This window comes from Sturnira hondurensis, unplaced genomic scaffold (assembly GCF_014824575.4).
Source record: "Sturnira hondurensis isolate 20B ecotype Veracruz unplaced genomic scaffold, ASM1482457v3 Scaffold0003874, whole genome shotgun sequence".
Lineage (NCBI taxonomy): Eukaryota > Metazoa > Chordata > Mammalia > Chiroptera > Phyllostomidae > Sturnira > Sturnira hondurensis.
The window spans coordinates 6,065,207-6,087,626 of record NW_028076505.1 but is presented as its reverse complement, the minus strand read 5'-3'; the positions used below and the strand labels follow the sequence as shown (position 1 = coordinate 6,087,626).

The window sequence follows — 22,420 nt, the reverse complement described above, 5'->3', positions numbered from 1 at the left end:
ATGGTGGAGTCAACACTAAGTATGTAGGGTTTAGAGAAAGTACAGTCATTGTTTGGGGTCCTAGTAACTGTAAGGAAGGTTGGCATTCACTGAGAAGGATAATGTGCAGGTTTGGAGGCAGGAGGAAACAAAGGTTGATTTTTCAGTGTGTTAAGTTTGAGCTTCCTGTTTGCTATCCTCACAGGTATGTTGAGATAGGCAGAGGGGTGTGTGTGTGTGTGTGAGAGAGAGAGAGAGAGAGATGCAGGGGAAGAAGAGAGAGACTGAGGTCTGCCTAGGGATTTAGATTTGAGAATTGGTCAGTTTACAGATTGCAGGTGAAGTCTCCGTGGAGTGGGTTCAAGAGAAAGCAGGAGGGGAGGAATTGGAAAATCACAAGAGTAGAAACTCTCTGGAGGTGCTTTTCACTAAAGGAGCAGAGAGAAATCAGTGATAGCTGGAGGGAGATACTGGCCAAGGGAAGCGGTGGTGGTAATGGTTGGTGGGAAATCTAAAGCAGATTTGTGTGATCCATAGATAGAAAATGATGCAGGAGACAGAGGGTCAAGTAGCTGTGGCGCAGGAGGAACTAATGCACAGGACAGTAGTTATCTCAGGGAACACACACAATTTGTCCTTAGTAACTGGAGAGAAGAGCCAGAAAATCAGGAGACATCTAGATATCAAGAGAAATAAAAGTTTTGAAGAGGGAGGAAGATTCCTTTTGTAGTCAGATGATTATAGAACCTAAGAAAAGCAGAGTTTCAGCTTGGTTTCAAAGAGGTTATATAAATCACACAATAAGTTTAGTTCATTTTAGTTGAGGTTTTATGCTTTGCAGATTCACTTTACTTACTATGTGCAGGATTGCAGTATGAAATTTAAGGTCCATTTTTCTTAGTGTTTTTGATGAGAAATGAATGACTTTTACACTCTAGAGAATATTTTAAAAAGAAAAGAACACNTAGCTGTGGCGCAGGAGGAACTAATGCACAGGACAGTAGTTATCTCAGGGACACATACAATTTGTCCTTAGTAACTGGAGAGAAGAGCCAGAAAATCAGGAGACATCTAGATATCAAGAGAAATAAAAGTTTTGAAGAGGGAGAAAGATTCCTTTTGTAGTCAGATGATTATAGAACCTAAGAAAAGCAGTTTCAGCTTGGTTTCAAAGAGGTTATATAAATCACACAATAAGTTTAGTTCATTTTAGTTGAGGTTTTATGCTTTGCAGATTCACTTTACTTACTATGTGCCAGGATTGCAGTATGAAATTTAAGGTCCATTTTTCTTAGTGTTTTTGATGAGAAATGAATGACTTTTACACTCTAGAGAATATTTTAAAAAGAAAAGAACACCAAATCCGATGCTCTCTTTGTTCAAAGTAACCTTTTCCTTTTCTTTCATTTTTGATTTCAGGAACAAACTCTAGCCCTTAGGAAAGAAGGGATTGGTGTTGTTTTGGATTCTGAACTGCCCCATTTGATTGGCATTGATGACGACCTTCTGAGTACTGGAATTATTTTATATCATTTGAAGGTAAACACATTCTAATTTTGTTCTCAGTTTTCTCTTTAGACACTAGCAAGGTTGGTTATAATCCTTTGTGTCCATGAACACAGCTGTTGCATTAAGGAATATGCAAGGGGTCCTGGAGCCCAGTGGGGGTTTTCACAGTGCGATGTGATTCTGTGGTGTTAGAGGTTCCCATTTTCATGGAATTCTAAAGCTAAATGAAAGTCCATTTACTTTACCTTCAAATTTGTAGAATCAGTAAGAGAAGGATAAGGAACAAAAAAGCAGACAGACTAAGGAAGGAAAGTCACAAGTACTTGGATTGGCTATACATACAGTTTCCTGGGCCCTCATGTTAATGTAAAAATTCTTTTAATATGCTTATTGATTTTAAAGAGAGAAGGGGAAGGGGGGAGAAAGAGAGAGAGAAAGAGAAAGAAAGAGAAACAATGTTGTGACAGAGAAGTGTTGATTGGTTGCCTCCCATGTGCACCCTGACTGGAATGCACACCCACAGTCTAGGTATGTGACCTGACTGGGGATTGAAACTTCAACCTTTTGGTGTACAGGACAGTGCTTCAAAGAGCTGAGCCACACAAGCCAGGGCCCTTGCGTTTATTTTGAAATGATGTTTCCTGCCATATTGCACCTGGTCCTGAACAGGTTACTCATGTAAAGAGAAGAGAATTTCCATATCAGTATTAGTGGTTGCTTCTGTAATCTTGAGTTTAGTATCCTCTCTCTGATTGGTGGCTTAAAAGGAAAATGGTATTGCACCGTGCTTTGTGGGCTCCCATAAACTATATCTCTAGACACAAAGAGACCCCTCTCTACTGGAGGAGAAACTCTTCAGCAAAGATCATTAATGTCACGGGTAGATCATGATACATGCCAAAATAGACGCGCACCCATTGTTGGACAGTAAGCCCCAGGAGTTCTGTTGTCATTTTCCAGACAACATTTGGTATTGTTTCAGAGTTAATTGTCCTGTGTCTGTGGTCTCTCCTGGGAGGTTGCTCATCAGGTCATCCAGTTGCTTGGACTGAAATAAAAATGGAGAAACAGTCTACTTCTCATGTGCTACTAATAAATGTTACTTGTCTTTACTACTCAGGAAGGTCAGACATATGTTGGTAGAGAAGATGCTTCAACAGAACAAGATATTGGTAAGAATCTTTGTCAGTTTCCTCTTCCCAATGATTTCTCCATGATTTTAAATACCATTTAGTGAAGAACTTTTTTAAAAATGACAGACATAAAGTAATCACAAAAAAGGAAGCTTTTTCAAATACAATATTGATCAGTATATGTATTCTATAATGTGGAACTCTAATAAACAGAACATTTAATTCAGTAAATAAAATGAAACTCTGAATCCTTTCCCCTCACCCTACATGTATTCTATACTCTGCCACATCTTTCAAGAGTACATTTATTTAAATCACACTTCTGGTCACATAGGACAATGATTGATTAAATATGTCAACAGACACAGGTGAAGGATACAAGATCCCTTAATGGGAAGGATATGTACACTTAATCTGCATAAAGGTGATAAAGGAAAGCAGAATGCACACAGATACAGCATATGTACATGTGCTGTATCTGCCTGAGCTTCCAGAAAGTCTTCCTGAGGCACGTAGCCAACCAGTGATTGTGCCTGAGCAGGTGAGGACTTGCCAGACTTCAAAGGCAAAACTCAGGGAATTTGTGGCAGTGGTGGTGGTGTGTATAGGTGTGTGTGGCGAAGTGAGGATTGGCAGGGGAAGAATCATATCTTCTTAGCTTCTTCTGGAATTGCTGGCGATGAACTTTTTTTCCCACCAAGTGTAAACTATTAATCAAACCAACCCTAACGTATTAACCCTAGTGTATTCCTACATGTATTTAGTATTTTCTTTGAAACTGGGAGAGCTGAAACTAATTCTAAGAAGTCTTGAGGTTTAGCTGTTTTTGAGTAGAACTAGGCACCAGGCCTTTTCTTCTAGTGTTAAATTATGTGTTTAACCTTTGAGGTTGCTATCAGTAATGATGAGTGGCAAAAACACATTTTTTGTGAGCAAAGAAGTTTGGTAGTGCAGGTCTTTGGAGAATAGTGGGAGCTAAATTTGGCCTGTACTCCGGGGAAGCTGGCCAACACCTTTGCCTAAAGTTGTGTGGGTTTATTTGAAAGGCATTTACCTCCATGCCTGGCCATTCATTAAATGAGAATAACTCAGGATGGTCATGTGTGATTAGGGAAATCTTAGCAGCCACATGCTCTGAGAGGTCTGTGAGATCAAGTTCTCTCAGAATTGGTACAGGCTGTGGCAGTGTTCGTTCTGGTACAGCTTACAGAAACTTCCTGGCACCTGCCAAGATCCATCCCAGATTCACCTTTGGTTTCTGCATCTGTAACAGAGGGTCTGTAAATACAGATGTTACAATAAGTTCTTGACCCATGGAGCCCTTTTGTTCCTTCCATTTTACTGAGGACCTTGGGTGGCTGATGAAAGAAATTTATTCAGGATCAAACAGAGTGGCTCAGTGGTATGCAATTAAGACAAGTTACTGGTACATAATTACTTTTTTTTCCTGAAGATGAAGAAAATTAACATCCCAGAACTGATTTCCTTATAGAGGTGATGTCAGATGCTTTAAGGTAGCGTTCAAGGGGTACCTTCAGTTCTGTCAGCCCATACCACACACTCCTGAAATTCAGTTTTCTCACGAAACATAAATGTTCACAATATTTACCTGGAAAAGGAAAAGTGTGCAATATGGACAGATAAGATAGGAATCATTGCACTAGATACCAAAAGGAAAAAAATCCTTTCTCTTCTTTTTCCAACTTAGTTCTTCATGGCCTTGACTTGGAGAGTGAGCACTGTATCTTTGAAAATGTCGGGGGGACGGTGACTCTGATACCCCTGAGTGGGTCTCAGTGCTCTGTGAATGGTATTCAGATCATGGAGGCCACACACCTAAATCAAGGTATTTGTGTTTAAATTTTCAGTGTTTTTGTGTGTAGTTTTCCTAGAACACAAGTATGCTCTGTACTAGGGGAACATGTACATCTTAGAATTATTTACCAATTAAGTATGGAAAGAGGGAAGATTGCTTCATTATGCCGTTTTCTCTTTTATTTTGCTGAAGGACTTCTTTATAATCTCCATTGTCTTGTTGAATTTCACAGGAAAATGTATGTGGTTGTTTTAGAAATTATTGTTGTAAAGGATATATGGCTTTAAAGGATGTTTTTTTAAGTTAAAAAAGTAGCCTTCAATTGCAAAACCTTACCACAATGGCCTCTTAATAATTTTATTACCTTATTTGTATTTTTAAATCAAAAGTTATAATTATAACACAAAGGATCTGGAATTATATCCTTTTTTCTTTTTGAAATAATTTCAAGTATTATTGAAAAGTTGCAAGAATAGTACAGAGAACTTTTTTAATTTCAGAAGCATTTGAAAGTAAATTGCTGACCTGCTGCCCTACCCACCCTGAATATTTCAGTGTGTGTCTTCTTCACACAGTGGCATCTTCTGTGTAACTACCATCCAACCATCCAAATTAGGAAACTGATGCAGAAACATTTCAACCCTGTGATTCTCAGCTCCCCTTTACCTTTTGTCCCAACAGTGTCTGTGATGGGTCCACTATTCAGTCCAGCGTCTTGTGTTACCTTTGTTTGCCAAGTCCCTCTAGTCTCTTTCAGTCTGGGAGAAATCTTTAGTCTTTCCTTTTATGATTTTGAAAATTTTGAAAACTGCAGGTCTGATATGTTATAGAATGTTCCTCTATATAAATGTAGTATTTATCGGATGGTGTCTCATGATTAGACTAGTATCATGCATTTTGACCGGGATATTGGAGAAATGATGCTGTACCTTTCTTCTGTCCCGTTACACAATGTCTCTTGCCATTACTACTGGTGCTGTCTGACCATTTGACTAAAGAGGAGCTTGCTAGACTTCCTCACTGTGAAGTTACTCACTTTTTTGTGTTCTTGATATAAAACTGAAAACAACAAATGAACAAACAAGATAAACAAATAAAATCTTACAGACACACACAACAGTTTGTTGGTTACCAGCAGGAAAGGAGGATGGGAGGAGGTAGTAAAGGGTAAAGGGGGTCAAATATACGGTGATAGAAGGAAATTCGACTTTGAATGGGGAACACACGATGCAGTATACAGATGATGTGTTATAGAACTGTGTACGTGAAGTTACTATTTTCTCTCGTTTTTATTAATAAAGATAGTGGGAAGGTATAATACTTTGAGATAAAAAATTCCATTGTTTATCATACTTTCATCATCAACAGTTTTTAGAATCCATTGATTTTTTTTGGTCTGATTTAATTTTTATGCTGATGGATGCTGAATGGTGTTTTCCTTTTTTCTACAGTTATTATCTCTTTATTTTGAAACAATATTTTTATGATTTTTTAAAAACTTTTACAGTAAGTTGGCCTTTTAAGAAAGATCTTTTTTTCTACTTATTTATTAATTTCAATCAATAGGGTTATATGGCTTGCTATTTTATTTGGTAAATTTTGGTTTATTTCTATCATTTATTTTGATGCTCAACTTGTCCCAGATTAGCCAATGGGAGTTCCTTTTAAGTTGGTTTCTCTGTTCTTTTGGTTTGTCCCATTGTGAACACTTCCCAGGCTCATCTTTCACTTCCTTGCAATTGGGAGTTCCCCAAGGACTCTGGCTTCTTTGAGTGGAGAACAGGATCTAGAAACCAAGATCTGGGCACTTGATGTGCTCATTGCTACTGAAGTATCCTTGCTTCTGGGTCCTGTCAGTCAACAGAGTTCAGGAAAATGTGTGTGTGTGTGTGTGAACATTCATAACTGTATTTATACTGCTATATTGAAATATATTTTACTACCTATATTGCCAACAAGGAATTTCATCCTAACACCTCTAATTTCAACCCAGTAGCAGAGTTCATTCTAGTTTTCTCCTTTTTCTTATTTGTAGCTCCCTTTTCTGACAGTGACCAACCTGAGTCCCATTATGTAACCAGTATCCTGTCACTGCTTCCGCCTCTTCATGCAGGGGCCCGCCTCTTCCGGCTCAGGCTGTGGCATTCATGCCGGGTGCCCTCACCCTTCTCTAAGTGCAGAGCCCTTCCCACCCCATTCCACACACCTGCCATTTTCATGCAGGCGCCCACTTTGCTCAGCCCTGCCTGGTGGGTTTTGGGCTGACCATGCAAGAGAGAAAGAAAGATGTTGATGTTTTATTTTAAGCTCTTTTTATATGTGATATATAGGATTTATAATTACATTTTTTCATGGTTACATTCCAGTTTTGACATAGGAATTGGATAGACAGGGACTGGAAAACAGGTGGTTTAATGGTGTTAGCCAAATTATAAACAGAAGTCAGTTGCAAAGAGTTATCTCAGAAACATAGCACGAACCAGGCCGATCATGCTTTTGTAAGAGGTACATAGATTCCCTCAAAGGCGTTTTAAAAGCAGCTGATGGAATACTCACCTGTGTCCACCTGCACATCATTCACCCATCCACTGATCTCTCTATCTTTTTTTTACTCTTAGTTTTGAGTCTCAAGGTAAGTTGAGCTTGGGAAACATTGTGAGTGCCGTGGAGCTGGCCAGGAAGTTCAGAGGTCAGCAATAGCAGGTGACCAGCCCAAACTGAGGAGACAGTGAACATCCAGTGATCATCACCAAAGCCCTATTTCCTGGGGTGTTGTGTTTTGTTTGTTTTTTGTTGTTGTTTGTTTTTGTTGTTGTTTGTTTGTTTTTTTTGTAGCTGGGTCAAGGGCCCTGGCCATGTTGCATGGAGAAGCTGGTTCTTGCCAGGCAGCAGTGTTAGTCATAGTGAGAGGCTGTTTTTCTTCTCTGAACCTAGAAAGTTGTCATAATTGGCTGGCAGATAAGAGGTCATAATGTAGGGATCTTCAGTGCAGCCCTACTTGGGAACACAAGACCCTAGTGCAGAAAACATGAGTAGTTGGAGGGTACACATTTGACAGATGGCACCACCAGTGAGCTATGTAACTGAATCTAGATTGCAGCTGACCACCTGTCTGTTCTCTTAGGGCCTCAGGTGGAGGTTCCTGCTGCTGTGCTAGGCAGTAGGGGTGGTGCAGGGGTCATGATGCAAGATCAGAGACATGTTTTCTTGTCCGGTAGATTTCACTGCACTGGCTTCTTCTCCCTCACGTCACAGGGAGGGGACCTTGTTTTGGTGACTGCGTTTATTTTTACAGGGTTTTACAAGAGGTTGTACTGATTTTTATTATCATCCTTAACACATAAGTAGAATAGTTACACTATTGCCTGCCAGAATTGTGGGAAATAATCATGTATTTTTTCCCTGATTAATTTGAATGTGTGTTCCATGTAACCTTATAACTCCTTATAGCCACTTTTTTATATTTGGTATAGCTGTTTTCCCAATATTATGTTTTCTGCTTAAATATAATTTTGTTATCTTTTAAGTCTACTATTTATTTGCTGTACTTGACTGCATTTTTCTTTGGGATTTCTTTCATAATTTCAAAATCAGCCATGAAACTAGTTAAGCATTTTACTCTTTTTCTCTGTTACTTATTCATGATTTAATTATGTTTTCCAGGATTTCAGTTTGAAATGTTTAATTGTTTAATACATCTGGGGTTCACTGATGTATAAAGTATAGATCTAATTTAATTTCCCAACATTGGTATATCATTTATTATAACATGTTCGCACCCTACACCCACCTCCCTTTTGAAGCATTTGTTTACCAAAAATGAAAACACATTATACATATACATATATATATATATATATATGCACACACACACTTACTGTCTTTTCACTTTGTTATAGTCCTGTGTATTTGTAGTTTTTTGTACCAGTATCACACACTTTTAAAGCTTGTTGTGTTACAACATGTTTTAATTTTTTCTCATCTGAATGACATTTTTTGCTATTCATGCCTATTAATTTTTTAGCAAAATTTTAGAATCATTTTGTTCTACAATCAGTTAGTTCTTATTTTAAAAATATATTTCATCTTGGGACTTCTTTTTATTCTGTATGTATCTTCTTGTATTTAAGTTTTTATCTATTTCTTCCACTAAAACTGAAAGCATTTAATATATGTACTTGATCAACAATGTTTATTCATGTATACACAGTTCTGAACACATTTCTCTCTTTATATTAACTGCTCAAAAATGGGGAGAAAAAACCTTCACTCTCTAGTAATCTGTTGTCATTATAATGTTTGTTGCAGGTTTTCTAAATACAAAGGGCTTTTTTAGGATTATTAGTTTAAAACCATATGGGGAAAGTGGGGCCCCAAAATTCAGTAATTGGACTCTAGGACTTCTGAACCTTGTGCATTGTTTTTTCAGAAACCCAGAATTGCAGTCTGGTGTTCTTGTGGAAGTAGAGGAGGAGTTATGGTTGGGATTAATGTGGGGGCCTTCTTTGCTCTACACACTGCCCAAATCACAGCCAGCCCACAGACTTCAACATTGGCTGCTGGTACTCCTGGCCTTGGTTTTCCGGCCATCAGACTCTTTGCTCTGTGTATTTTCCCTGCTCCAGCCTTGCTTCTCTGGAGCTTCTGGACCACCCACAGCCCTGGCCACTGGATTCTGGGAAAACTGAGTGGATTACAGACAGTGTAATTACACTGGATTACAGACAGAGTGAGGGGTTATCCACAGTCTCTCGTGGACTTGCCTGGAAACTGTTGCTTGTAAGGATATTTCTATGAGAAAGTCAGTCCTGAGTTCCAAACATACTGAACAAGGAACTTTTAGAGCACCTATTGTTTAATGTGGGAACTGCCTAGAATTTAATATATTTACCGTGCAGTATTTTTTATTAAGTGGTTTTGTCCTAAAATTTTACCAAAATTGAAAGTCCATTTGCAAAAATATGTCTGTTCAAGCTAGTGATGACTGGAACTAAATTTTTCATCTTTGTATTGAAGATAAAACTTGTCCCAAGAAAGTAGTAGTTCTCTTTAGCATCCAAGGTTAATTGTCAGAGTTTTCTCTCCTGGGGCACTCTTAATTGTTTTATTACCACAGTGCCATGGTTTGCAGATGTGATGGGCTTGCGTTCCTCTGGCATTCTGCTCTGCTGCCCAACAGCTTTCTCACTATCACTGTTAATGAAATTGACATAAAAATGCTATATTCTAACGTGAAAACACCATGCACTGAGTATAAATGTCATTTATAAGTCTTAGGCCAGTGAAATGCAAGATGACTTTGTGTTTCTAGGCATTACATGAGAGGAGCATGACTTTTTAATGCGCATACTTTTAAGGCTGAGATGTCCATCAAAAGAAAAACATGTACAGTCCTTCAGAGATTAAAGATTAGAATTTTCTACTTAACCTTTCTTTTTTTTGAACCTTATTAAAGTCAGAACTTGAACATCTTTTTAAAACAAAAAATATATGAGACAGTTTTTTGAGGTAACAAAAATACAGGGTTGGGCAAAAGTAGGTTTGCAGTTGTGAGTATGTGAAACACAGTTTATTCTTACATTATTGTTTATTAATTATTATATTATTTTCCATACAAACAACTATAAAGCTACTTTTGCCCCTAGTATGTAGTAAAAATAAAAAATGTGACTAAGACTGCCACATGCTTACTGTTGACCTTGAGAATGTTAAGTGCCTGTTAACTCCTGGTGGCTAATTGGGCACAAATCTGTAAACAGAGTATAGTAATCATTGCTAGATAGGGGCTCCCCTGCTCTCTGCACTTCAGGGACAAGCTACACTGAGCTGCCAAGCCTCCCGAGTTGTGCTCCTACTGTCCAAATCTACCGATATAATGGATCCCTTAGGCTCATGAATCCACCAATGGGCTAAAGTCCTGCCCTGCTCAATCGGGGCTGCACAGCTATATATTTATTTACATCTTCACTGACCAATAAGCAGTTCCATTTGGATCAGTCAGGATGGTGCTCTTTGGTCTAATCAATTATCAAAGATTTGGAATCCTCATTTGCATTAGAACAGACCAATCAGGGGCTGGGGACTGGAACTCTTCTCTATACATGGCAGCTTCACCTGTGCCTCAGTGAAGCAACTTAGTTTCCATTGAACATTGCCTCTCCCTGGTTGGAGCTGCAACAATGGAGATGGGCTGTGGACATCAGTGGAGCTGAACAGTCACATTTGAGCTGTGACACTGGAGCTTCCTCATCGGGGCCACCTCGATGGAGCTGTTCCACAGCTAGGCTGTTTCATGATTGAGCTGTCTCACAGCTGTGCTATTCCAAAGCCAGAATGTATCGCAATTGAACTGTTTTTGCTGAACAAAGGCCGTCCCCCACTGCATGCCAAATTAGGGACTCCTGTTGGTGTTGAATTGGTAACAATCACCCTGGGTTGTCACTTTAGTGTAGTGTTAACCTCTGGAAAAGAAACAGGAGTTTTTGATTAGGTGGGACTACAAAAGAATTTTTTACTTATTTATAAGGTTTTATTTTTTAAAGGGAAAAAAGACTAAAGGAAAAATCAAGTGTATGGACTTTATTTAATCAATAATAATTGGGAAAAAGGATTACACAAAGCACTGTGTTTTTACCCCAAAAGCTACTTTGGCTTTTACTCATGAAGCGATTTAAGTAAGGGTATCAAGAACAGAGAATACAGACGGTTGTTCACCCAGTCACAAGGACCTAATCATCTTAATTTGACATGTGACTGGATTCTTGATTCACCCAGCACTGCCAGCAGCTTCCTATCTTTTTACAACCAGTTTCCAGTTTATTGCTGATATTTGTTTCCAGTTTATTGCAAATATTTACCATTTAAATGTTTCTTTTTATTAGTAAATTACTGTTCATTTGGAAATGTGTTATTTGGACTGCCCTGTTACAAAGCATATGGAGTAATGACCTCTTTTTTATCTAAATCACTGAAGATGCTTCTGAGTGTCAGCTGATAGGACATTTATCTGTATTTAGCAGATTGTCTCCACTGAGGGGAAATTTTTACCTGTATCAGTTAACAGCCTTCTTCCTTTCAGACTGTGTAAACAGTACTTCCTTGGCCTTAAATTACAGGAATGTTTTTATCTGATGATAGCACTAACATGAAAAATGTTTGCTAATGCTCTGAGAATTCAGTGTGGTCACATATATAATGCATGTTGCCTGAAGCCTATTGCATGAAACTTTTCTCCCCTTTTTTGAGTTTATCCAGAAACAGTGCATGGGGCATGTAGCATTTCATCTAACCATGCTATTTAATTGACTTGTTCTTTGACACGCAGTTTTCTTCACTCCCATGGTACTAAGGGCTCCATGGTATTGTTTCATAGAATGAGTTCATTGTACGATTCCATGGAAAACGGAGGCAGTTGCTAGAGAAGAAAATGTGAATTTGACTATGGTGTCTAGCGCATAGTCCTTGAGCCATTTTTGGTAGAGTCTCAGATGTTAGATTTTTCTCTTTTTTAAAAAGTACTTGATATGAAGTGGTAAAAAAAATCAATTGAATTATAATTTAGAAAGTAATTAAGGATTTTCCATACAGTTACCAGAAAGTATTCTCTCTTATTTTGATTATTATTTCTTTTTACTGCAGTGTGTTATTTTAAAGCCAATAGTTGTTAAGTGTAATTAATTTTTTCTGTTCATATTGGTGGATTCCTTTGGTTTTCATGTTCGTTTCTCAGAGCCATTGAATGCTCATTTCTTCTTTTAGAAGCTCTGCAGAAACTGCATCTGGGGAATTTACACTTAGGTGCATTTGGATGTGTTATGCCTGAGTGCCAAAATAGATTTGTATCTATTCAAGTAACTCAAAAAAAAAAAAAAAAGGGAACAGATAATTGTCTTGGGGAGTGGAGCTGAGGAGCATTTGATAAAATTTTAATTTGCTGAAATTCTGGTCTGAGTTGGTCAGAAGCAAATTAAAAAGAATTTTAGTGGAACTGCAAAGGAAAATAAATCTTCCAGGAGTTTAGCCAAGGCATCTAGGGAACAGAAGAAGCCTTTTACACATTACAAAAAGCCAGCAGATATCAGTGTCTAATCCCCCATTTAACTTACTCATGCTTGCCCATAAACACTTACTAGATTTTGTCCTCAAATGTGTGACCGCAGATCTGTCTCATACATGGGTGTTTCAGTAGATACTGTTCAATGTCAAAGCCCTAAGTATTCTTAAAGATTATTTCTACAGTCACTGGTTCTTAAAGTGTGTCTCTGATCAGCACTGTCAGCACTGCCCGGAAGGTTTTTGTGATGCTCATCTTAGACCTACTGAATCAGACCTACTGAATGGGGATGAAGCCTGGTGGTCAATTTTCTTTACAGGTGATTCTGATGCACATTCAAATACGAGAATAACTGACCAAAGGTAATTATGCTGAAGTCAGTTTCTTGGTGCCCTTGAGTTTGGGGCATAGACAACCTCCTGTCAATCTCTTTAACCCTTTCTTTTCTTGTTTGGTTCATCACATCTAGTTTTCATGATCTCTCTGCTCCTTTTTAAATTTCATTTGCAGCTTTATATCCCATAAAACAGCTTCCCAATGCGTCTCAGCATTGATTTCTTGGCATCTACCTGTTTGGGGTTTTCTGAGCTGCTTTAATCTGTATGTACATCTTTCTCCAGATTTGGGAAGTTTTCAGCCATTATTTATTTAAACTTTTCTCTGCACTATATATACTCTTTTTGTTCTGGGGCTTCAATTATATGACTGTTAAATATTAGTATTGTCTCGCAGGTCTCTGAGGCTCTGTTTACTTCTTTTTATTTTTTGGTTAACTTTTTTCCCCTTCACTTTTCAGTTTCCATAATTTTAGTTGATCTGTTTTTAAGTTCCCTGAGTCTCTTTCTCTGTTATCTCCATTCTTGTTTATTTTGCTTAATATAGTTTTTAGTTTACTAATATTTGATTCCTTATATCTTTTATTTCTTTGTTGAAATGTTTTTATCTTTCAAGAGTGTTCTCCTCTGTTTGAAAATTTTTATAATAGCTGATTTAAACCCTTTGTCAAATAACTCCATCTCTGATCTCAGCATTGACATGTTGAGTATTTTTTTCTTTGCCATATAAGTTGAAAGTTTCCCAGTTCTTTATATGCTGAGTAATGTTAGATTGCCTGGATGTTTTTGACATCATGTTTTAAGATTCTGGGTCTTTTTCAGATTTTATGGGAAATGTTGATTTGTTTGTTTGTTTTGTTTTGTTTTAGCAGGCAATTGACCTGGCTGGATTCAGACCATAAGTTAGAATCGGCCTCTGTGGGTTCTGAATCTAGTTGCAATGCCAGTTCAGTTTTCAAACACTTTGCAGCTATTCCAGTCTGTCCCATGCATGTACTATCTGGTGGCCAGTCTGGCCTTGAGCAGTGGCCTGCATCTTAGTTTAGTTTGCCACGTTGTCGTGTGCTGTTGAGTGTCAGATTCATGCCTGCAGAGTTGGGGGTGGCCCAGGAATTCATGAACGATTCTGTGAGGATGCTTTCCTAAACTTCCCCCTCTGTACCATCTTTCAGATGGGTCTTTGTTTTTCCATCATCTAGTTAGAAATACAGAGATTTGTGCTACTTCCGATGTTCTTCCTGCACTTGTGCCCATGTCCAGAGCTCAGCAGTGAAAGCACAGAGGGAGGAAAAAGCAACAGAGGTCTGCCCCACCCTCTTGGGGATCATAGCTTCTGTGATTAGAAAGGGATTTTTCCCTCCCTCACAATTGGAGACATCTGTGGGTCCCCTGCTGCTGCCACTGCCACTGTTGCTGCCAGAAGACCTTCTCCCTCCTCGATCCTGAACTCGAGAGCTTCTCCTGAAGTTCTCTCATGGCATCATCAGATGTCAACTTTTGGGCCTCCTTCTAGACCAAGACAAGGAATACTGGTGGGGGAAAAAAGCTAAAATCACCACATGTTCAGTGGTGCTTCAGATACTGGACTTCTTCAACACACCAGCAACTGTTTATTTTGAGGTCCCTCAAATCCCTGCTGCTTGAGTGACATTTGGTGGGAGAGACAGGGTCAAGTGTATTTATTTCATCTCATGCAGAACCAAAACTCCCATAAGGTGGCTTTAGACTGCTGGAAAAGGACTAATTTACCCAAAGGTGAATTCTGAGGTGAATGAATGTATTTGTCATAATGGTACATGTTGAAAAGTGTCTTAGATATGCTTCAACCAAACTGTGTAGTGGAGAAATGTCCAAAGACTGGGAAGCAGCCGAGGTGGGGAGCAGGAGCAATGGGAGACCAAGCCTGCTGAATCTTAGCAAGTGTGTGGGCTCGTGAATCCCAGACTGGTGGCCTGACTGTTCTGTGGAAGGTGTTCCTGTCCAGTGGATGGGTAATGCGGTAGCAGAGGTGAAGGACAGTGCAGTGTTTGGTAGCTCACTTGGAGGCTTGGAGATGAACAGGAATAAGAAAGGGGATGATGAAGGTAAGAGACTGTTGGAGCATAGGAAGAAGGGACACATTTTGGAAGAACTACTTTGGGAGCAAGAATAGAATATTGATAGCGAGGAGTGTGGGGAGGCTAGAAATGAACCTTTGAGATTGTTGCCAACAGAATAAGTAGTACTGTTGGTAACAAAGAAAATGGAGTAAAGAAAGTTACTAATAGCTTCAGCAGTTAGCGTAATGCCTCCCACTCAGTACCTTTGAATTTATTTTATTGTCTACTATCTGGTATCCCCTCTAACTACTTCAGACACTTTCTACGCTTTCCTTCAGAAGGATAAGACCTGTTCTTATATGCTTTTCTTTTGTATCTCCTCTGATGCTTCAAGAAGAAAAAAAATCAGCTTCCATTCACCTGCACTTACACACACACACATGTCTAAAAATTTCTTTGGGGATGTGACAGAAGCATCTTGAATTTTTATAAGGCTTCAAGTTCAACTGTTTTACACAATTGGACAAATAATTTTTGATGGGTTACTTGGCTGGAAACCTCAATAACAAAGACTGACAATCTCTTCTTTCTTTTCCAGGGTCCAATAATCTAATTTTGTGATTTTTACTATACCAAGATTAAATAGGCTTTAAGTGACTTATCTAAAGCAGGAAATTGTAAATTCATATTTGAATTACAAATATAGAAAAGTAAGAGACGGTCTATGTATCTGTTTGGTGAGATGTCACATGCATTTATGTCACTGGCCAGTGCGAGCTGGTGATCTGAGGCATGCTGTGATCCTGACGACACTGCCCTGGGTGCTGAGAGCCTATCTGGTCTGAGCCGGCCTTCAGCCCCAGCCATGTGTCCTGTTTGAACTCATTAGTATTCACAGGATTTCTTCCCTACCACCAACACTGTGGCCATCTTAATCTTCTCTATCACTGCCCAAAGCCAGTGATAGAGACAAATTATATAGTTTCTCCATGTGGAGAAAATTACTGTAATTTAGATGTCATAAATAATAAAGTCAGTGTCACAAGAGTTCAAGGCCCTAGAACATATTACTCAATGTGTTCTTAAGTACTGGCATTAATATATGAAATTAGCCTTTCTCTCTATCAGGTCCCAAAAATGGTGCCATCATCATAACTTGTTTTAATATAAATATTTTTAAGACATTTTAAATCAGAAGGAAAATATCACATAAAGCAAGTTTCTTTCTGTTTGAGTCGGGAAACAAAATAAGAACTTCACCCATCCTACCTTGCCCCAACCTCTTATTCAGCACCATTCCATAGAGTGATGTGCTCCCAGATAGGACTCTTTTTTTTTTTCTGGCTATAGTATCTAGTATGGAAATGTCTCTTTTCACTGAACATACTTTGGCAGTGTGATATATCTTGTCTGTGTGTGTGGGAATGGGGATGGGGGGTGGTGTTCTAAAGAAATGAAATTCAGCCTTGGCTGGTGTGGCTCAGTGGATTGAGTGCCAGTCTGTGAACCAAAGCATCACCAGTTCAATTCCAAGTCTAGGGCACATGCCTGGGTTGTAGGCCAGGTCCCCAGTAGGGGGCATGTGAGAGGCAATCACACATCCATGTTTCTCTCCCTATCTTTCTCCCTCCTTTACCCTCTCTAAAAGTGAACAAATAAAATCTTAAAAAGAAAAAGAAATTCAGAATGTGGAGCGCTGAAGCACAATATCAAAGGGCCCCATTTTTTGGCCTCTGTAGTCACACTGCATGGGACCATGCACTTTTGAGAATATAATTGTCTTTTATGTTTGTATTAATTGTAACTAAGAATGAAATATTCATACATCATCACCTCAGAAATATTCATGTGGCATTTATAATAGAAAAAAAGATTTGTGTAGTAGCAGAATTAGAACATCTCACCTAAATTTTGAAAAAGTAATTAATAATGATATTGATGATTATTATCACTCTACATCTTAAAAATCTCTAGATATGTTTAATATTTTTCAGTGTATCTGAAATATTAAAATAGAAAATCTCATGTGAAACCAGCTTTCAGTGGTTTCATTCACTGAGATTTAAATGAAGCTTTTTTTGTTGTTGTTAACAAGTGTCTTTGTCTACCCTTTTACAGTGTCATTTCCCCTTTTGAGACCATCTGGAATTTGTCTATTTTCCGGTATTTAACAGGCACTGAAGTACTCTCAGAGAAGCCATCATAAATTTCAAGAAGGTTTAAACATATTCTGAAAGTTACAAATTAACTGCATCACAAAAAGTCCATCTGCTTGTGATTAGTCACAATAACCTCAGATCAAGTTCATAGTTAAAGAGAATTTCAGATCTGGAAGGAACCTTATCCATTTTGATGACTAAACCAGGAGACTGAATTCTCTGGGGCTCAAGCAGTGACCCATCCTTCACAAGAGTTCAGGCAAGACTCATGCTCTGGGTCACACAGAAACTTTGCATCAGTCATTCTCATTCATTCATTCATTTATGTTCTTTCGGCTCTCATATTTCTTTTTAAAATATACTCATGAGTCTCCTTTTATGAAAAACACAGAGCACTGTCCCTATCCAGCTACAAACTCTGTCTTTTTCTTTATGCATAGATTTCTTGAACCAGTCGTCTGCCTGCACTCAGATACTTAGCTCTCAGTCACTCTGCAGCCCCTTCAATTTGGCCTCTGACCGTGCTCAGAATGCTCTCTCTGAGGCCACTCATGACCTCCCTGCCACCACACCTGATGGCCTTTTTCAATTCTTGTATCTTGACTGACCTCTCTGAAGCATTCTGTGTCCTTGACCTTTCCTTCCCTTGGCTTTGAGGTTTTCCTTCTCCCTTTCTGATGCCCCGTCCTCTGTTTTCTTTGAAGAATCATCCTCCTCTAGTTGGCCATTAAAAGTCAGCATTCAAGGTGACTTCTCCACACCTGTGGCTTCATTTATTAGAGATGACTCTCAAATATATAGAGAGTGATACACATACAGATAATGTGTACATGTATATGATACTTATATATGTATATATACACACAGATATTAAATAGATATATGTGTATGTGTCTGTGTTATATGTACATATGTAAGTAGGTGGTAACTAGGTTGGTAGACAGATCGAGACTAAGTCAGTAGGGAGGTTGGTAGATAGACAGATAGATAGATTGATAGGTATCCTAGGCATTTCTTCTGGAGCTTCAGATCTATATTTCTGCCTGCCAAAGGCTTTTCAGATTCATCATGTCTAAAACCAAAGTCATGGTGTTTCCTTTAACCCAATCTTAGCTCTTTTCTAGGGTTGTCAGTCTGTGTGAACAACTTACCACCCAACTAATTATGACAGGCCAAACCCCGTGAGCCTTCCTTACCCCCCTGTTGCTGCATCTAGCCCATCATTAGTCCTGTTGATCCGTATTTCCTAAACACCTGCCTGGTTTGTTTAGCTCCCTTCTTCATCCCTCCTCCCCAGTCGTGAGCTGCCATCGTCTTCGACCTGCACTGTTACAGTGGCCTCCTACCTCGTTCATCCACATCTGCTTGTGCTGCCTTTGATTAATTCTTCAACCAGTGGAAAGAAGGATCTTTCTGAAACTCAAATCTAATAATGCTGCTGCACAGAGCCCTTCAGTGTCTTCCCATTGCACCTATAGCACGGCAGGATGCTTGCTCTATCCTGAAAGGTTCTCTGTCTTCTGCTCCCTCTCTCTCAAGCCTTATGTTGTTCAGTGCTCTCCCTTGCTCCCTCTGCGAGACATACAGCTGTCTTCCATCACTCATCATCATCATCATCATCATCATCATTTTTTCATTTCCCCATCCCCTGCTGATGTGCAGAGCTTGTCTTAAGCACCAGCTCCCTAAGGGCATCCTTTCCTAACCTCTCCTGCAATCAACCCCCTTCTAATGCACTCTAGGAACAGAGGGCAGGGTAAGCTCTCCTTCAGTTGCAGCTTTGCATTTATTTGTGAAATTACTTGATTATTTACTTCTTTCTCCTACATGTTTATAAGCTTTATAAGCTTCATAAGGGCAAAGAAGATGCCTGACTTGTTCACCTCTGTATCCCAGTGCTTATCACAATGATTAGCATATGGTAAGTGCTCATTAAGTGTTTGTTGAATGAATGAATGAATATAACGGCAGCATCATGTCCAAGTGAAGCAAATTTGTAAAGTCAGTAGGTTTGTTGAGTAAAGGGGTACAGTAGAGAAAACAGAAGAACAGACATAACAGAGCCCCTTTTATGCGCCAGGTAGTTTACACACATTTAGATGGAAACAGGAATGGTCATGGGTGGTTTTGTTTTCTTTTATAGTTCCTTAAAGGGGTTTATACATGAATGACCCAGGTGGCAATATTATCTTCAGTGATTTCATGTGATATGAAATATGTCTGTGAAATACTATTCTATTTTTTCCATTAACATATTTCAGCAATTTTCAACCTGCATGGCTGGGCATGTGATTTAAGGAAAAAACAAGATTTGGATTAGAGGTGATTAACACCTCAAATGCCATTGCCTTCTAAGGTCACTTGAAGACATTATTTTAAAGTGTCACTTAAGACACTTTAAGACACATGTTAAATATCTGTACTTGTATACGCTAGACACGGCTGCTTGCTTTTGACTTTGTGTGTAGCCTGTGGTTCTGAGTCCTAGTCATAAAAGGTACAGGAAATACCTTTCTTAATTATGGTAATGGTGCTTTCCCATAATTTGAAAGTACACAAATGCAATTTTGTATGAGGGAATAAGCAGATTGTAGAGTGGACAATATCCACTGCTGCCCTTCTGAGTCTCCTAAAACGGTGCTTCCCCGTGTGTGTTGACTCTGTTTACACTGAACGTTAGCCACCACCAGAGCCAACCCTTCACTGGTCCCTTCGTTATGATCTAAGCCTGTTAGACTTTAACCACATTGAATTTGAAACATCTTTGAGAATCAGAGGTATGTAGAAGGGTAGGCAGATGCACTGGTGTGAAACTCCAGGATGCTGCCTGGGAGCGTGCTCCCACCTGTAGGCGAGAGGTGGGTGACTGTGCCCCACCAGAGGAGCACACTCTGTCCAAAGGAAGCAACCGTCCAGCCTGGGGAGTTTGGCCAAGGGGCATCACAGATCTACTGACACTGTATCGTGTTGTAGACCGCTCTGCCTGGTTCTAGGAATTGTATCTCAACCCCTTGTGGCTAACGGTGAGGGACAACCGTTGGGGTGCCAGCCGCAGGAGACAAAGCCTGTCTCTGGTAGCAAATGCTGCCTCAGTTTCCTCTCCCTGCCCCCAAAGCATGGTTGGAAGTCAATGATGGGTAAGACCTCTCACAGCAGGGGGCAACCTAAGCCAGACTCTATCACTTGGGAGGCCTTCATGGAAGGATTCAGGGGGGCTGTGACAGGGAGCAATGGATTCTCGGCTCGCTCCACCCCCCTGCCCCCCGCCCCCGCCCCCCGCCTGCTTTGACATAGCCCAAGTCCCCATGTTCTCTAGGAGAAGTGCTTCCTGGCTCTAATCCCCTTAAGCCTGAATACCTGATGGGAAGGGGTGCAGCTCCTTGCCTTGCTAGAGCGTGTCCTGGGGAAAAGTCTGGCATCACAAAGACTTCCTGATAAACCTGTGAAATCTGCTCTGCTAAGAGTACTTTCATTTATATGTTAAGGGTTTGAGCAGGAAACCTTAAAACTCTGTTCCTGACAGACTGAGACTCATGCTAAGCCCTCAGATTTCTTTGAAATGTTATCTACTGTTTGATCCTTGCCGCCCTGTATTCCTGTGTATTACAACCCAATAAAAGGCCCTGGAGGAGGGGGCTTGAGGCCTTTTTCTCTTTGGAGAAAGTGGCTGCTGCTGGTCTTTGTTTCCCCTGAGAAACTGGCCACTGCTCACTTCTCCTCCCCAAGCAGATCACTTCATGTCTCGGTCATATTTACTCTCATCTGTGGCACCTGGGGGGACTTGCGAGGAAAGTTGCCACCACAGTATCTTCCAATTTTTGAAGAGGATCCAGAAAGAAACTTAGACTTTTATGTGAAAACTGTGGGTTTTTAACTGCTGCCAACAAATTATTTAAAACATTGCACATAAAACATAAAGCCACACCTGTGAGCTGCATCTTTGTTCTGGCCACCCATTTCTGACCTCTGGTGCAGATTCTTCATCCCGACTCTCCAGATCCTCACAGGCCATTTCTCTGTCATCTGTCTAATATGGATTTTTTGTCGCTGTTTCTGCTGTCCAGCATTTTAGGTGGACTTTGCTCTCTCCCCTCTCCAGACGTAGCAGGCCTATTCTCCTAAGTCTTAGCCCTTCCCTGTGGTTACCCCAAATTGGAACACCTCTTTTGCCCTCTAGCCCTCCAGGGAGACCCAGATTAGAGGTTCCTGGGTGCAAAAGTCTGCCCCACTTACTGCAGCCTGGACTTGTCACATAGATGCTGGACACCTCATCACATGACATCCTTCATGGTTGACTTCTAGTGGGTGTGTCTTATCTTCACAAATCAGTTGCATTTTTTTTCTGGGCAAAGAATGAACATGGGGGTTATTCTGAGGTCTGGTAGACTTGCAGGTGTTGATAGGACCAGATAAGATAGTGAATCTCTTCTGGAACATCATTTCCCTTAGATGCCTCCAGTGATAGGTAGCTCACTGCCTTCCCTGGCTCCTTTGCCAACTTCAGACAGCTCCGACCTTTGAAAGTGTTTGGTTAATCATTTTGATATTTGCTGCCCAGGCACAGTGATTTTGTTACTCTTGGGCATTTACATTGACTTCTTTTACCCCGTGTGCAGTCATTTTCTGAATAAGCAGGACCCTGACCAACCAAAAGGGATTTTCTTGTGTGTGTCTAATTTGACCATCTCAGTTTTAACAGGATTTAACAAGAAGCAGTGTTTTTGCATCGAAATAGACACTATATGTACACAATTTCTTTTCTGTCAAATTATGAGTGAGATTTTAATAATAGTTACCAGTACTTTGTCATGTTTTCACTTGAAAGCACTTTCCTTTTAGATTCTTGCTTTTACTGGCATTAATAAATATTTCCTGTATTTGTGACCATGTGTTTTGCTTGGTATTAGATATCTTTGAAGAACTAATGTCCTTTTTTTCTCAACTATCAAAAATATAATTATCTACATATTAAGTTTTAAATCTTATATCTTAATGCTTGGGTCCATTACTTCTACCTTGGGTAACATGAGCATTGTGATACTTGACTATAAAAATAAAAGTATTTGCACATTTAAAAGTGGCTTATGAAAGCAGACTTATGGGACTGAATCTTTCCCTTATTATTATTGTTTTATAGTACACTGGAGATTGCATTTCAACTATAAAATTCCATGTTATGATGTTACCAGCTGACCAGTGTGCGTACTGTAAACTCATTACTGTTTTTATGTGCTCTTAGGTGCCGTGATACTCTTAGGAAGAACCAATATGTTTCGTTTTAACCATCCGAAGGAGGCTGCCAAGCTCAGGGAGAAGAGGAAGGTGAGCTGCGTGCAGTCACCAGGAGGCAGCCCTGATCTGGGTGGGGCTGTGGCCGGGGGTAGCTCCACTCTGGCC

At 39.7% G+C, this 22,420-nt stretch overlaps 1 protein-coding gene across 5 annotated transcripts in view; it reads left to right on the top strand.

Moving 5' to 3' along the window:
- Positions 1-22,420, top strand: part of KIF16B (kinesin family member 16B) — a 325,810-nt gene that overhangs the window by 174,378 nt on the left and 129,012 nt on the right. For all 5 annotated transcript variants that reach the window (XM_037043081.1, XM_037043080.1, XM_037043079.1 and 2 more), the window contains exons 13-16: positions 1,399-1,518; positions 2,609-2,660; positions 4,330-4,467; positions 22,263-22,345. In XM_037043081.1, the coding sequence (XP_036898976.1) occupies positions 1,399-1,518; positions 2,609-2,660; positions 4,330-4,467; positions 22,263-22,345 (393 nt within the window). The remainder of the gene's footprint in view (positions 1-1,398; positions 1,519-2,608; positions 2,661-4,329; positions 4,468-22,262; positions 22,346-22,420) is intronic.